Source organism: Hemitrygon akajei, chromosome 12 (genome assembly GCF_048418815.1).
Source record: "Hemitrygon akajei chromosome 12, sHemAka1.3, whole genome shotgun sequence".
Lineage (NCBI taxonomy): Eukaryota > Metazoa > Chordata > Chondrichthyes > Myliobatiformes > Dasyatidae > Hemitrygon > Hemitrygon akajei.
In genome coordinates this window covers 71,370,469-71,385,709 of record NC_133135.1, presented here as the reverse complement: position 1 = coordinate 71,385,709, position 15,241 = coordinate 71,370,469, and the positions used below count along the sequence as shown (strand labels likewise).

Here is a 15,241-nt window from a genome sequence, read left to right as displayed (position 1 = left end):
TTGTCCACTTGAAGACAAAGGCAATGATGGTTAATGTATTAAAGGGGAGGATAATGACACTGAAGTGTACCGCAGTGACAGATGAGCCAGAATGGGGTGTGGAAGGTCAGCTGTTTGCTGAGAATAAATTTGAAAGTGCAGGCAACACCAAAAGAAGAAGCCTCTCAAGTTCAAGTTTAATTGTCATTCAACCATACATATGAATATAGCCAAAGGAAATGGTGTTCCTCTGGGGTCAAGGTGCAAAACATAGAACCAACAGTTACATACAGCACAAGGCACATATAGCACATATAATAATGATAGAAATAAAACATAGTCACAATAATAATAATATTTGTAATAATATCAATTGTATATTGATAGTACAGGGAATTATGTCCTGGAGCCACATTTTCTGCAAGAATAAGCAACAGTTCCTCATGTCACGCTAGTGTATGTGTATCCACAGAGAACACAACCCAGCTTGCCTTCCACCAAACAAACACTGGGGGTAGCACAAATTGGAGGGGCCAATTTGGAGGACCCACCCCGCCCCCTCCAAACCCAGTACTGCCGGCCACCATGCCACGTCACCTCTGCGTCTCCTCCCCCGGGCAGCTGTGACAGGTAACCCTGCGGCATGTGAGCCTGGCCCGTGCAACAACTGGGGCCACGCAGCTCACCCCCCCCACCAAGAAAAATGGCAAAGGCATTCATTTGCACTGGCTGTTGGACCGTGCACCAGCTTTGACATCTTCCCCCTTGGGCGGCAGTGGTGGCAGTAGCAGGCAGCAATGTAGTATACAACAAATCCAGCTCCACATCTATTGAGCAAAGTTGCTGATGGGGTAGACCTGCAGTACATTGTCCTCCAATCATAAAAATGACATAATGATTGAACAATAGAGGTTGCTACGATCAAGGGCGCTGTCATTTTACTGGTCAATTGTAGCACCAAGATGCATCAAATTATTGTTGAAAAGCAGAAAAAATAATTTGCCTACTAAACATTAAAGGGTAAATATCCACACTGTACCATTACTGATAAATGTGTAATGTTGCAGCTGTTATGAATTATATTCCTCTTTAGAAATTCAGTTCCACTGACTTCTATGGAACTAGAGATGGGCAATAAATGCTGGCTAAGTTGACGATGCCCACATCCCATAAATGAATAATTTTTTTAAAATCCCTCAGAAGTAGAGAACTATTAACTCTCAAAGATGATGTGCACCAATGATTAAGGATAAATCTTTTTGCAATGTATTTCATTGAAATTTGTAAGATGGATAAATATGAGCTGAATCATCAAGGAGAATCCACGATGCTCCATAAAGATCTATGGCGATCTTTAGCATCCAGAGAGGGTAAAGTAAATCTCATTTTACCATTTAACTGCTGGTCTTACCACCTCCGGTGACCTCTATATTAATAACACCTGAATCACAGGCTAACTGAGGATTCAGTATTGGTGAGGCTCCTCAGTATATTCTGCTTCATGCACAGAATCTGATGAATGTGCTTGTTATGTTGAATCATTTGCATGTTCGGTTATTTATGTGTCCGCGTCCAACTACCCAAAACCAGTGGGATGAAAAGCAGACAGGACCTTAAGCTAGAAGCAGTTCATTCCACCATCCTGGCTGCAGCAGTAAAAATTAGAATCATAAAACTGTACACAAAGAAAATAACCTTGATAGTCCACCTTGAACATTTTGACCGTGATGCCTACTTAAGCAAATCCTATTTGTCTGCATTTGGCTCATATTCCTTTATGCTTTTCCACTCTTAAGTATCTGTCCAAGTACCTTGTAAACATTTGTATCTTCCTCTGGAGACTGATTCCAGATATTTAGCAACCTCTGTGTGTACAATGTACCATCCAGATCTCCTTTAAAGTTCTCGCCTTTTCCTTAAACCTGTGCTTTCTAGTTTTATACTCGCTTACCCTGGTAAAAAGACTCTCATCTATCCTATCCATTTCTCTCATAATTTTATAAGGTCACCCCTTCTGTCTTCTCTGTTCCAGTGAGAATAAAACCATTTATCCAGTCTCCCTTTATAAATGTAGCAGTCCATTCTAGTCAACATCCTGAAGAATCTCTGCTGCACTCTTTCAATTGCCATCACAACCTTCCACTAGTGCGGCAACCAGAACTGTACACAGTAATTCAAAAGCAGACTTATCAGCCTCAGCATGACAGCCCAACTCATAAACACAATGCCCTGCCCATGAAGGAAAGGAATTAATTTCCTCCTCAAGCTTTCTGAATTTTCCTATCCACCTTTCTCAACATTTTCAGTGAGTTCCCAAATTCGCTCTGTACACCAATGTTCCTAAGGTCCTCTCCATTTAGTTTGTATGCTCTACCAGAATGTACTGTACTTTCACAAATTGTGTCACACTTGCCTGCATTAAATTCCATCTGCCATCACTCTGCTCAACTTTCTAGCTGATCTATGCCCGCTGTATGCTTAGACAATCTTAAGACCTGAAGACAGAGCAGAATTAGGATATTTGGCCCATCGACTCTGCTCCGCTATTCCATCATGGCTGATTTATTATCCATCTCAACCCAGTTATTCTGTCTTTGCCTTGTAACTTTTGATGCCCTTACTAACCAAGAACCTATCAACCTCCACTTTCTTCCTCATCTCTGTTCTAATGAGGCATACTTCTATTCTGAGGCTGCAGCCTCTGGTCCTAGTCTCACACATCCTCTCCACATCCATTCTATCTAGGCCAGGGGTTCCCAACCTGAGGTCCATGGACCCTTTGCTTAATGGTAATTGTACATGGCATAAGAAAAAAGATTGGGAACCTCTGATCTAGGCCTTTCAATATTCGATAAGGTTTCAATAAAATTCCCCCCCCCCACTCATTTTTCTTAACTGCACTGAGTACAGGCACAGAGCCATCAAACCCTCCTCATCTGTTAACCCGTTCACTCCCTGAATCATTCATGTGAACCTCCTCTAGACTCTATCCAATGTCAGCACGACTTTTCTTAGATAAGGGAAATGCAGTCTACTCCAAATGCAGTCTACCAATATTTTATAAAGCTTCAGCATTAAATCCTTGCTATTATATTCTAGTCCTCTCAAAATTAATGCTAACAGTAAATTTGTCTTCCTTACCACCAACTCAAGCTGCAAGTCAACCTTTAGGGAATCCTGCACAAAGTCTACCAAGTCCCTTTTTGAATTTTTCTCCTCATTTAGAAAATAGTCTACACCTTTAATCCTTTTTCCCAAGTGCATGACCATGCTCTTTGCTACACCATATTCCATCTGCCACTTCTTTATCCATTCTATCTACAGTAAGTCCTTATTCATACTCCTACTTCCTCAACATTGCTTGCTGCTCCAGCTGCCTCTGTATTATTTTCAAACTTGGCCAAAACAGACATCAATTCCATCAGGCAATCATTGACAGATAACATGAAAAGAAGCAGACCCAACACTGACCCCAGTGGAACACCACTATTCATTGATGGCCAACAATAAAGTCCCTCTTTATTCAAATTCTTTGTCTCCTGCCAGTCAGCAATCTTCTATAAATGCTTGTATCTTTTCTGTAGTGCCTTGGGCTCTTGTTTAGCAGTCTCACGTGCAGCACCTTGTGAAAATCTTCTTCACAATGACTCCACCAATTTTTTAGTCATCTGCAAATTATAACAGCTAAATGATAGCAATACAGAATTAATTGTACATCAAATAAGAAACTTGATTACTGTGTGGGTAGAAAATAATGTAATTTTGAAATTATAATTTCAGAGCATTCCAAGGGTTTTCAGCAAATTTCCTGTCAAGGATGCACGTAAAGGTTGTAATTCAAACAAGAATCGATATATCGACATCCTACCATGTGAGTTTGAATAGAACCTGCTAATTTTGTTTAAGATAGGTTTTAACTGTTGTGTTTCTATATCATTGCAGAACAGTATGGCCCCATAGAATATCTCAGCACTGAAATAATACTCAGAAAGTTAAAAGAAATTTGTCAGAGTGTGGCAGTTGTATAGGCTAGAGAGCTTTTTTGTTCAGTTTATTGAAAGCTATAATTTTGAGACAGTTGGCAAACTTGTTCTTGTTATTTAAAAAATGGTATTGATTTACTTGTGACAGGAGGATGAATATGTTTTTCTTCAGAGATTTGGCATGTCGCTGAAACACAGGATCCTGTGCATGGGAGTTGATGAGTTCTCAGGAAAATGACAGATAAATTGTTTCTCACAGATGCACAGTCAGGTGTTTATTATGAAAAATATTCTGCAGGTTTTAGACTTTGTTCACCAGTCGAATTAATACTTACTGGACTGATATTGCCTAAAGGACCATCTGTTATGTCTGCACTATTTCTGATCAGCAACTTGAAACTATAATTTTCCTCAAGCACAATTAATTACTTTATAAAGACATTTCATTAAGAAGATGATTAGATGTAAATAGTTCATTTCATATTTGTCTCAGGAGGACTTTAATTATTTGAAGCCAATGAAGTACTTTTGAATGAAGCACTGTATTCAGTGTTTTGGTGTGGATGGTGGAGAAGCCAGTTTGGCACAGTAAACTCCTATAAACAGCAATGCATTAATAGGCAAATAATTTGATTATTAACAATATTAATTGAAGGACAGATATCAACCAGACTTTGGGGAAATGATAAGGTTCCAGTTCCACTTGCAATTTGACCAATCATCCACCATTTAAGTTTAATCCTCTGTGGCCATTCTTTTACCATGTCAGTCTATTTCACTTTTTGTAAACATATTGAACGTTATTAAATATCAGCATGATAAAAGCTTCCATCATTGCTCTCAGGTGCATGGTACATCTGCACATGCCCTTGTGTAAAAAGACAATTTGATTCAGAATCTTTACTATTGCTTTGAATGCATTTAAATTTGGTCAACACATAACTCATTCTAGGTACCTCAGTTACTGAAAAAGTATAGCATAGTGGTTTGATTATTCAATGCATGTTTATTTCCTGAAGTGGGTTGCATTAGCAAACATTTCTGGGTGAAATACAACTTTTAGGCAGTCAGGTGTACCAGTGATGATGTCCCTCTGTCAGCACTACATCTTTGATTTCCTTCTGTATGAAATTGGAACTGTTAATTCAGGACAACAACCGAGCAACAAATTTCAAGCACAACATCTGACTGACTTGTGTTTCAATGGTCAAAATATTATCTCAGCTCCACTGTAGTTTGCAGGCTTCAGGCCATTGCCTGTGATCCATGACTGATCAATCACGGACTACATAAGGTAGGTTGATCATACAGAAGTGTGGTAAAATCACGGAAGATTATACTATCTCCCCAACCCACGTGCAGCTAGTGATAGAGACTGGTTCTTCACCTTGAGAGACTTCTCTGTACACAGCTCAGCCAAGACAAATCAATCATACTGATTCTGTGCAGATTCTATGTGGAGCCAGCTATCTCTAGAGGTATATCCTCTCTCTTGCAGTGAGGAGTGATGAAATGTCACAGCTTGCTCAGATACTCTGTCAGTTCCAGTGCCCCAGTTTCAGTCCTGACCTTGGGGGCTCTCTGTGTGGAGTTTGCATGTTCTTGCTGTGACCATATGGGGTTTGCTCTGGATGTTTCAGCTTCCTTCCACCTTACAAAGATGCATGGGTTGCTTATTCGCAATTGTAAATTATTGCTGGTGAGTCTTAAATCTTAGGGCAGGTGGTAGGAATTGATGGAAATGCAGGGAGAATACAATCAAACTGATGTAAAATTTTTGCTTGATGGTTGGTGTAGATTCATTGAGCTGATGAGCTTGTTTCTATGATCTGTAACTATGAGGATTTCAGTAGACTTTACAATCAATTTCAAAGTTCAAACTGGCAAAAATGTTCAACACAATAATTTTTATTGCACTTCAATGGGTCCAGTTCAACTTAATTGTCTCAATATGTTGTTCTATTCCCCAATATGTTGTTCTATTTCATCATTCCATAAATTCTTCCCTCATTCCTGCTCTTGTGAAAACCACTGCAATTTTTGAAGTCAGTAAAAGTCAAAGCTGGGTCATTACCAAAAATCGTTCAAGTGATGATGAATGGATTTTGTTGTGTATTTAATATTTCAGTAGTATTAGAGTAATATTGTAAATAAATTGTTTGATTAAGCATTCTTGCTTGTTTAATTAACTCATTATGGGTTATATAAAAATAGATGAAGTGCATACATCATGACACTACTACATGATATGTGCATGGTTCGCTTAAAGTAAAAACATAGTTATTCACATTCTGAACTCCCTTGTTTTTTGTCCAATTAATTTTACGTTTTGGAATTACAAAACATAACAGATTTAGGTTGGAAAACATATGCCTTCTTTGTTTAATAAACTTATTAGGATTGTACTTTCTCAACAGATGATTACAACCGTGTTGAACTTTCCCCTGTGTCTGGAGAGCATGGATCAGATTATATCAATGCAAGCTTCATTGATGTAAGTATGAAAGCTTGGAAGTGACAGACAAATTATATTTAAGTATTTAGTATTGTGCACTTTGACAACAGAAATTTAAATAGAATTATTTAATCCATGGAAGAGAAAAGTGTTCCCTTTATAAAATTCATTTCGGCAGTTGACCCCAATCTACACGCATCTCCAGGGTTTACTTCTGAAGGCTGTTACGACCAATATAACAGTTCTTCCTGGGAAGATCCAAGTTGGCAATGGTGTACAATGCAATAGCATTTTGTTGTACTAAAGTTCATCTTTATTTTCTGTTTGACACTTCATTCCATAATAAGACCTAAGGTTCAATATTGGAGATCCAGTACGCCTCTATATTCATACCATCTCCTTGACATGCATTTTCAATAACTCCTGCATTGATGATTGTAAGACTCACTCCATAACTCCAATGTTTGTAATTCTCCGCATTGCTGACTGATTATTGAGCACTACGAGTGAGGTATTGTTGTTCTTAACTTTATTATTTTTCATTACATAGGGCTTCAATGAACCCCGGAAGTACATTGCTGCCCAAGGTACGTTTACTTATATACAGGCAATAATTTTCTCTATATCGCTGAGCAAGTTTAATGAAAAGTTTGCTATTTAGCTGCAGATATCTATCTCAGAGAATCACAAGTTTGAAAGATTTTGATGTACAATATGATGGAAATTAATAACCAAGTTACACTGAGTTGCAGACGTGTTAACTGCAGTTTCTCTGCTGTGCTGTGCAGTTTTGAGACTCATCCCATTGTGTGATCATGTTTCCACGCAGCAGCACCCAGGGCAGCTATAGCAATTTCAGTCGACGTAGCCAAATAACACCTTACCACAGGGACAGTAAAATTCCACTTCAGTAGTTTAACAAAATGCACTGTGGTAGATCGTACCTTAATTATACCTCTCGCACACTTATTCTAAACTTCGTCCCCTTGATACAAAGCAACCCTACTTTACATACAGTACTGTGCAACAATATATGTAGCTAGGGAGCCTGAGAATTCTACACAGTACTGTAGTAATTTTATGTATTGCACTGTGCTGCTACTGCTGCAGAAAGAAAAAAAAATCATGACATAAGTGAACGATGATAAACCTGATTCTGATATGGATGTCTGTTGTGGACTGAGAGTGGGAAGGTGGCAGGCAGAGGGGAATCACAGCTGGGAGAAGGGAGGGAGTGAGAAGCAACAGAAAGACATTCTATAACGATCAATAAATCAGTGGTTTGGAATTAAGTTACCTTTACGCTCTTTGCTTGCCATTTATGTTTTCATGATTTTTTTCATTGCACATTGAGTGTTGATGTCTTCTTTTTTATGGGTGTTTATGAGCATGACGTGTCTCTTGTTCTCTGCACATTGGGTGTTTGACAGTCTTTTATATATATTTATATGTGGTTTGTTTTTGAGTTTCTTTGTTTCAGGCTGCCTGTTAGGAGACGAATCTCAAGGTTGAAAAATATATATGCATTTTGATTATAAATCTACTTTAAACTTTGAATCTTGCCTGGTGTCTCAGGGCTAGGTGTATCTGGACCTGTACCACACCTACCCTGGCACTCCATCCTCAGCATTCCCAACATTCATTGCTATTGCCGGATTTACAAACTCGCTGTCCATTCCATGTTGACAAATACAGTATTGTACTAAAGTCTTAGGCACTCTAGTTATATATTTGTGCCTGAGACTTCTGCACAGTACTGTAAAGTGAAAATTTTAAAAGGAATCAAGCACTGCTGCAATATCAGTCAACCACCTTCCAACAGCTGTTTTAGAATCAGTGGGAGGATTGTGGTCATAGCACAACAAATGGATAAAAAACAAGTTTCCTCAATCCCAAGTTTACACCTGACACCTGGTAGTTGTCACCACAGGGGGGAAGTCCAGATCAGATGTAATAGAGAAGGTTTCAGGCTTGACAAGAGTCGTGTCAGGCACAGCCTAAGAGGGAGGAATCTGAATAAATTATGTTGCTGGTCATTTATAGAAAGTAAATTCATTGCACTTTCATTAAACTCCAAGGTTAGTTTGTTTGATGAAAATAGCATAAAAGTAGATCTAAGACATTTAGTAGGCTACAGACCAAGTGTGGTAAATAGGATTAGTACAAATAAGTTCTTGATGGTCATATGTAAGTATTCAGCTGAAGAGTCAGTTTCTGAGCCAGATGACTCTGCGACTCAAAATGGAAGAAGTCCATAGTCATTGAACATTGTAGAGAGTTAAATGATTGGCCCAAAGATTTGCATAAATAGGCTGATGAGAGATTAATTCACTGTATACCCTTCATCCCAACACAATTAACAGAAGCTTTATTTATTTTCAGCTTCCTAATGTTTAATTTTGAGTAAATAATCTGTTTTGTCAAGAGTTCCAATCTTTCTCCTTTAGACTGTCCCTCAAATGAATCACATAACAAATTAATGATTTAGTTATTGCACCCCTTCTTTTTCTTTAGGCACAGATTTACCACTGATTGATGATTACCCCAATGACCTCATGCTCCCTTCTCCTGTCTTTCATGTCCCTGCATGAATTCTTCTTTTGTGTTTCACTCACATTTCTTCCCTGTGCTTCCAGTTAGTTTCTGAATATGCCTGGATGTAATTTAGTAACTTACCTTGTTCCAGTTCCTCTTCATATGTAGCTGAATTCAACTAGTTTAAAATATACCAATCACACAAATGAATGTCTCCACGTTTGATTTTCTCTGTGTTTGCTCAGTGATAACTTCTGCTATTTTTCAGGACCGAAAGAAGAAACATCTGATGATTTCTGGAAAATGGTGTGGGAACAGAAAGTAACAATCATTGTCATGGTGACTCGCTGTGAGGAAGGGAAGCGGGTGAGACACATTCTCCACTACTCAAGCTTGACCATTTTTTAAAAAAAACCTTCTGTGCACCATACTGTGATTCTGTGAGGATTATACAGAGTAGATGCAATAGGAAATTAAAACAATCTGCAGATGCTGCAAATCTGAAACAAAAACAGAAAATGCTACAAAGCTCAGCAGCCCAGGCAGCATCCGTGGAGAAGCAGATAATGTTTTCCATCCGTGACGCTTTGTCAGAACTAGTAAAATGAGAAGACACACACAAAATGCTGTAGGAACACAGCAGGTCAGGCAGCATCTATGGATAAGAATAAACAGTTGATGTTTCAGGCCAAGAGTATAGTTTTCTTTAGGAGAGCTGGGGGAGGGATATATAATTCAGACCATTCTCACGGTGGTGAAAACAATGAACAGAAGGATAAAAAAAATATGAAAAGTCTATTTATAGTCTCTGATCTGTATTGACCAATGGAAGGACAAAAATTTGATGTTGACAGCCACATTATATCCTCTTTTCTAATACATCTGTTGTAACTAACTGGTCTGAGCCACTTGGAAGCTGTAACTGGGAGATTTGAAAGTCTTTATTTTATATACTAGATCGTCCAGAGAGAACCTCGTTCATCACTTCTAACAAGATGCTTCTTACATGAAGATAATTCTTAAAAGCAAAGATCCTTCTGAAACATAAAGAAACAATAAACGATTAACTACAGTTTTAATGGCTATAATCACCCATTTCAACATTTTGAATATAGAGAATTAACTTTGCGGAATTATAAATTTACAATGTTAGCATGTACCAACTAGCAGAACCCCTTTGCATATTCAGTACTGTAGCTGATCTGAAAGCTTCTCATCACGAACTCCAGCCACCCAGAACATATCTACTCAGTGTGACAGTTGGCTCCCTGAATATAAAACTAGCTGGAATATCAAGAGCAAAACAGCCCTGCCCTGAATTGTGCATTAAGTAGCAGGGATATCTCTTTAAGGCAGTGTTAATACAGGAGATGGCCATTTAATGCCTTCCCTGATCATAAGCCATCAGCACACAGGCACAGCGTCTACTCTGGCTCCCAACAGTGGTGCTCGTTTTAAATTCTTAGATTGTACTTCAAAGTTTCTAGTCAGACTTTTCTGTCATCCAAAGCTTCGCGAATGCAGCGCCACCAAAATCTGAAACAAAATTATGTCTAAGCAGAGTTAACAGACAAAGGGATTCTACAGACACCAGGCTTAGTGACAGCAGCCAGGTGTAAGTACCTCAGCTGAGGAAGCAGTGGTTGCAGGTGATAGAAAGGAAGCAAAAACGCGGTAAGAGAGCTGTGGCACTAACGATGTTGAGAGCTAACCTGGACAGACTGGCAGTACCATCACTTTTCTTGGCCAGCTTCTGCTCGCTAGATAATAAAATGGACTTACTGAGACTGAGAATGACACACAGCAAGAAATAACAAACTATTGCATTCTGGTTTTCACCAAGATATCATTAAACACCAACATACCCGACTTGGCGTTTGAACTTGATGCAGTGATTCTGTTCCTGCGCAGAGAAATCCAAAGGAGGTGGAATTTGTGTGCACATTAATGAAGGTCGATGCACAAACTCATCTGTGGTTAACAGTCCTTATTCTGGGGAAATTGAGCAAATTACAATTAAATGCCGGCCATGGCTCGAAGAGTTTACTGTTGTATTCATCTCTGCTGTCTCCATCCCTCCGAGCGCAAATGCCAAGGACGCACTGGGAGAGCTTTACAGTACCATCAGCTCTCTGCAAAACAAGCATCCGGGTGGTCTCTTCATAATTGTAAGAGACATCAATCGTGTTAACCTGCAGGACATTTTACCTGAATTCCAAAAACACGTCACCAGTGTGTAGATGATGTTGGTACCTCAAGAATGGTCGTCTCATGCCCCAGCTAGTAGCCCACAGAGGTGTGCACGCTACTGAAAGCCTGAGGCACTGCCTTCAAATCTGCTGACAGAACAGGTCTCAGAGCGGGAAGGAGAAACCTCGTCTTGGGCATCTAGTGGACAAAGGCCACCTCTGGCTGGACATCCAGGGCATTATATAATAGGCAAGGGAAAACTGTGTCAAGTGCACCAGTGATGCCCCCATCCATGACACTCTAAACAACTTATATGGGCTCTATGAGCATGCAACACAATACCAGCCATGAAAGCTACTCCCCCAGGAGAACAACGGTCAGCAGATATGAGAAGAACTCTGCAGAGAATCAACATCTGTAATGTGTCCAGGCTAGATAACTTCCCAGGACGTCTTCATGGACATCTTCAACACTTCACTCATCCAGGCTTCAAATCAGCCACCTTCATCCCTGTACCAAAGAATGCTGCACCTTCAGAGCTAAACTATCTCTGCCCGTAGCACTGATGCAAATCATCCTGAAGTACTTCGAATGGCTGATCATAAAGTTCATTCTTGCCACATTGGACAATCATCAATAGGCTTACCAACAGAACAACTCTATGACAGATGCCAGAGCATCTGTTATGCACCTGGTCCTGACACACCTAGAATTCAAAGACACCTACGTCAGAATGTTGTTTCTGGATTCCAATTTGACATTCAATTCAAACTATTCCATTCAACTATTGGGCCATAGATCTTATTGAACAAACTTCTACTCCTCGGTCTAAATACACCACTGTGCAACTGGAACTTCCTAAAAAACAGACCACAGACAGTCAGGATGCACAACTGTTGCTCCCTCCCCATCACCCTCAACATGGGTTCCCCCACCCCCCACCCCCCCCTCAGGCTGTGTGCTGAGCCCATTGTTGGACACTCTGCTCATAGTGACTGCACGGTCAAACACCCGAGCAATCACATTGCCAAAGTCACAACATTCATGGTGCTCATCACCAACAGCAATGCGACAGCCTACAGAGAGGAGGTGGAAGAACTTGAGGCCTGGTGCCAGGCAAATAACCTCTCCCTTCACGTCAAAAAGACAAGGAAATGGTTATTGATTTGAGGAGAACTTGCACTACTCACACCCCTCTTTACATCAGTGGCGCAGCACTGGAAATCGCAAACACTTTCAAATTCCTGGGAGTGCATATTTCACACAACCTCTCACATTTCCAGAATACATTTTCCACAGTCGAGACAGCTCATCTCTTCAGCCTCCTCTACTTTTTGATAGCATCCTGACAAGCTGCACCACTGTTCGGTACTGAAACTTTACTGTGGCAGTCAGGAGGTGCCTTTTGTGATGCATTAGATCCAATGTATTGCACTCACAGTGCATATGTACAAAGCTGTGCAGTCAGTTACACACCTTCTCAAAAATGACCCAAAATGAAAGCTTTCTTCACAGTTCTTAATAAGATCTTACTTGTGAAAAAATATTGCTGTTTCAAAGGCAAATAAAGAGAGGATGGAGATGGATGTCATTCCACTGTGTACTTCAAATTCAATTCCAAATTAATCTGCACAGGAAATGATATAAACACAGCTTATGTAAAGGAAGTGACATTCAAACTACACCTCTAGACAGCAGAACGTTCCCCGCCCAGCATCTGTAAGATGTCAAGTTTAAATACTAAAATTAAAAGTAATTTTTAATTAAGTGATTATTGCATTAAGTCTTTGGCAAAAGAAACATAGTCTCAGAGACTGGTTTTGAAAACAGTCTTACTACACCATCTCTAATCATTTTCACTTTGAAAATAGTAGCCATGATGATGTTCCTGGTGGGGATCAGCAAGAAGTGCTGGGCCAGTGAACCATGAGGAGAGGGTGAGCTGATTAGCTTGGAGCCTTCTTGTGGTATGATCAGCCAGGTTGAGATCAGCAGGAGCACAGTTCCATTGGCCTTTCCGGGTTGGGACCTGCTACATTGGATCCTATTACATACATCAACATGGAATCTTCTTGTTTCATTAAATATATAACTGATCACAACATTGATGTTGGTAAAGAACTTGATATCATCTAGTTCTGTGTCCAGCTCTTAAGTTATCATCTCTGCCATCTCAACTGCTACACCAGCAGCACCGAGTTCAAGCCTTCATAGGGTGAGATTTGGTTTGGGAGTAAGCTTTGCCTTGCCCTGGAGAAATTCACCTTCACCATATCCAGCAATGTCTGTGACCTTCAGGTATGCAATAGCACCAATAGCTTTAGTTGATGCATTACAGAAGATGCAGACCTCTTTCTCTGAGCTGTAGATAGTGGAATTGTTGATAGGTTCTCGGAATTTTCAGAGCTTTAAGATCCTGAAAGGAAGAACTCCGCTGCTACCACCATTTCTCTTTAGTGAGTGGGACATCCCATTCACAAGTGCTCGAGTTCAACTCTGTTAATATGAAGCACCCCTGGATACAGACTGGAGCAGCAAATTAAGAGGGTCCAATAGGCTGTTGATGGTCGATAGCACACCATGATGCATAAAGGTATCAGCAGCCTGGAGAGTAAGGCTGAGACTGTGCTGCAAAGAGGGGAGGTCCTGTCTAAGATGAAGATTCTGTAGATCTTTGGGCCAGATCTTCAGATGGGAAACAGTGAATGAAGTCAGCATTGTTGCGTGTGATCTTACTTGAGATTAATCTGCGCCAATACGTCTTCTGGTGCTTTCAGCATGCTGACTTCTTCTTCTGCACTAGAAAAAGATTTAAGGCCATCATCCACATAGAAATGCTTTTCTATGTACCTTTGTGCTTCAGTCCCAAATTCCTTCTCTCCCTTGCTAGCTGTCTTCTTAAGGCCACAGATTGCCGCAGCTGGCGAAGGACAGTTACTACGTACGTGAATTCATATGCAGCATTCCAGAATGTCATTGTCCATTTAGTGATCACAAAACCACAGGAATCTGAGGTAGTTTCAGTGATCGTTTCTCATTAGGAAGCTGTGGAACGTTTGTTTGATGTCTGCCATCATCGCGACAGACTCTGTTCTGAAGTGTATGGGGACCCCAAGCAGGCCGAGATCTGCACCCTGTAAGAGCATATTGTTCAATGATATGCCTTTGAACTACACACTTGAATCAAAGAAAACTTGTTCTTGTGCAAGTTTCTGTGGGCGGTAATACTCTCATACTGAACATGTCAAAGAATGTTGACTTTGCCAATGACACATTGCTCTGATCATCTAGTATCACGTATGCCTTTAGTTTTTGCTCAGGAGGTCCCTTCGGGTAGATGTTGGTCAGACAGATTTCAGAGCAGCACTTGCCCTGGAAGTCTTCCCACGTACTACTGTGCATGAGGAAGTAGCTGTATCTGATGAATGCTCAGCTGGCTCCCCGCTGTGCTCTGCTGCGTGTGTACTGGAACCAGTAGTAGCCCAATGTGCTAGCATTCAGTGCAGCATATGATAGTTTCACAGACCTTTGCTTGCCGTGCTATGGAAGCACAACATTTGAAATGTATTGAGTGCTCCTGTCTGCAAGCATTTTTTCGCTAAATCCTTAAGTGTGTGTTTTCTCATGGACGGGGCTTCGTCTAGCAAGGTTCATGACAGAGTTTTCTACTTCAGTTTTGCTGACTGTGATAGGAGTTTTGGTTTTCCATGCTTCTGCTGAAGACCTCCTTTTGAATGATGTGCTGCTGGAAGTTGACATCATAAAACTAGGGTCATTTTGCATTTCTGCATGGTGGCAGACAAATTCCACGAAGAATGAAAATGGTGGATAGGGGGCATGATGTTTTGTTTTATACTTAAACCCTCCACTGTTCTTGTATATTGTTCAGTAGTTTCTCCACTATAGGGGTTTCTTCCTCTTTCTGTGTCCAAGAAACTCAGTCCTGGTAGGTAACCCTTGCCTTTTGAAGCTTGCAGTTCTGACAACAGATCTGCAGACTCCTGTAGCTTCTTGTGAGAGCTTTGGAAAATTATTGAGTCTGCTGAAGGGAGATTCTTCAAATGCCTCTGGAGAGCCAAAGAACTGCCCATGCTCTGCG

At 40.4% G+C, this 15,241-nt stretch overlaps 1 protein-coding gene across 36 annotated transcripts in view; it reads left to right on the top strand.

The window, feature by feature from the left end:
- The window catches only part of ptprc (protein tyrosine phosphatase receptor type C), a 226,768-nt gene that overhangs the window by 187,410 nt on the left and 24,117 nt on the right, over positions 1-15,241 (top strand). For all 36 annotated transcript variants that reach the window (XM_073063453.1, XM_073063487.1, XM_073063485.1 and 33 more), the window contains 4 exons: positions 3,760-3,850; positions 6,380-6,456; positions 6,968-7,004; positions 9,221-9,318. In XM_073063453.1, coding sequence (XP_072919554.1) covers positions 3,760-3,850; positions 6,380-6,456; positions 6,968-7,004; positions 9,221-9,318 — 303 coding nt within the window. The remainder of the gene's footprint in view (positions 1-3,759; positions 3,851-6,379; positions 6,457-6,967; positions 7,005-9,220; positions 9,319-15,241) is intronic.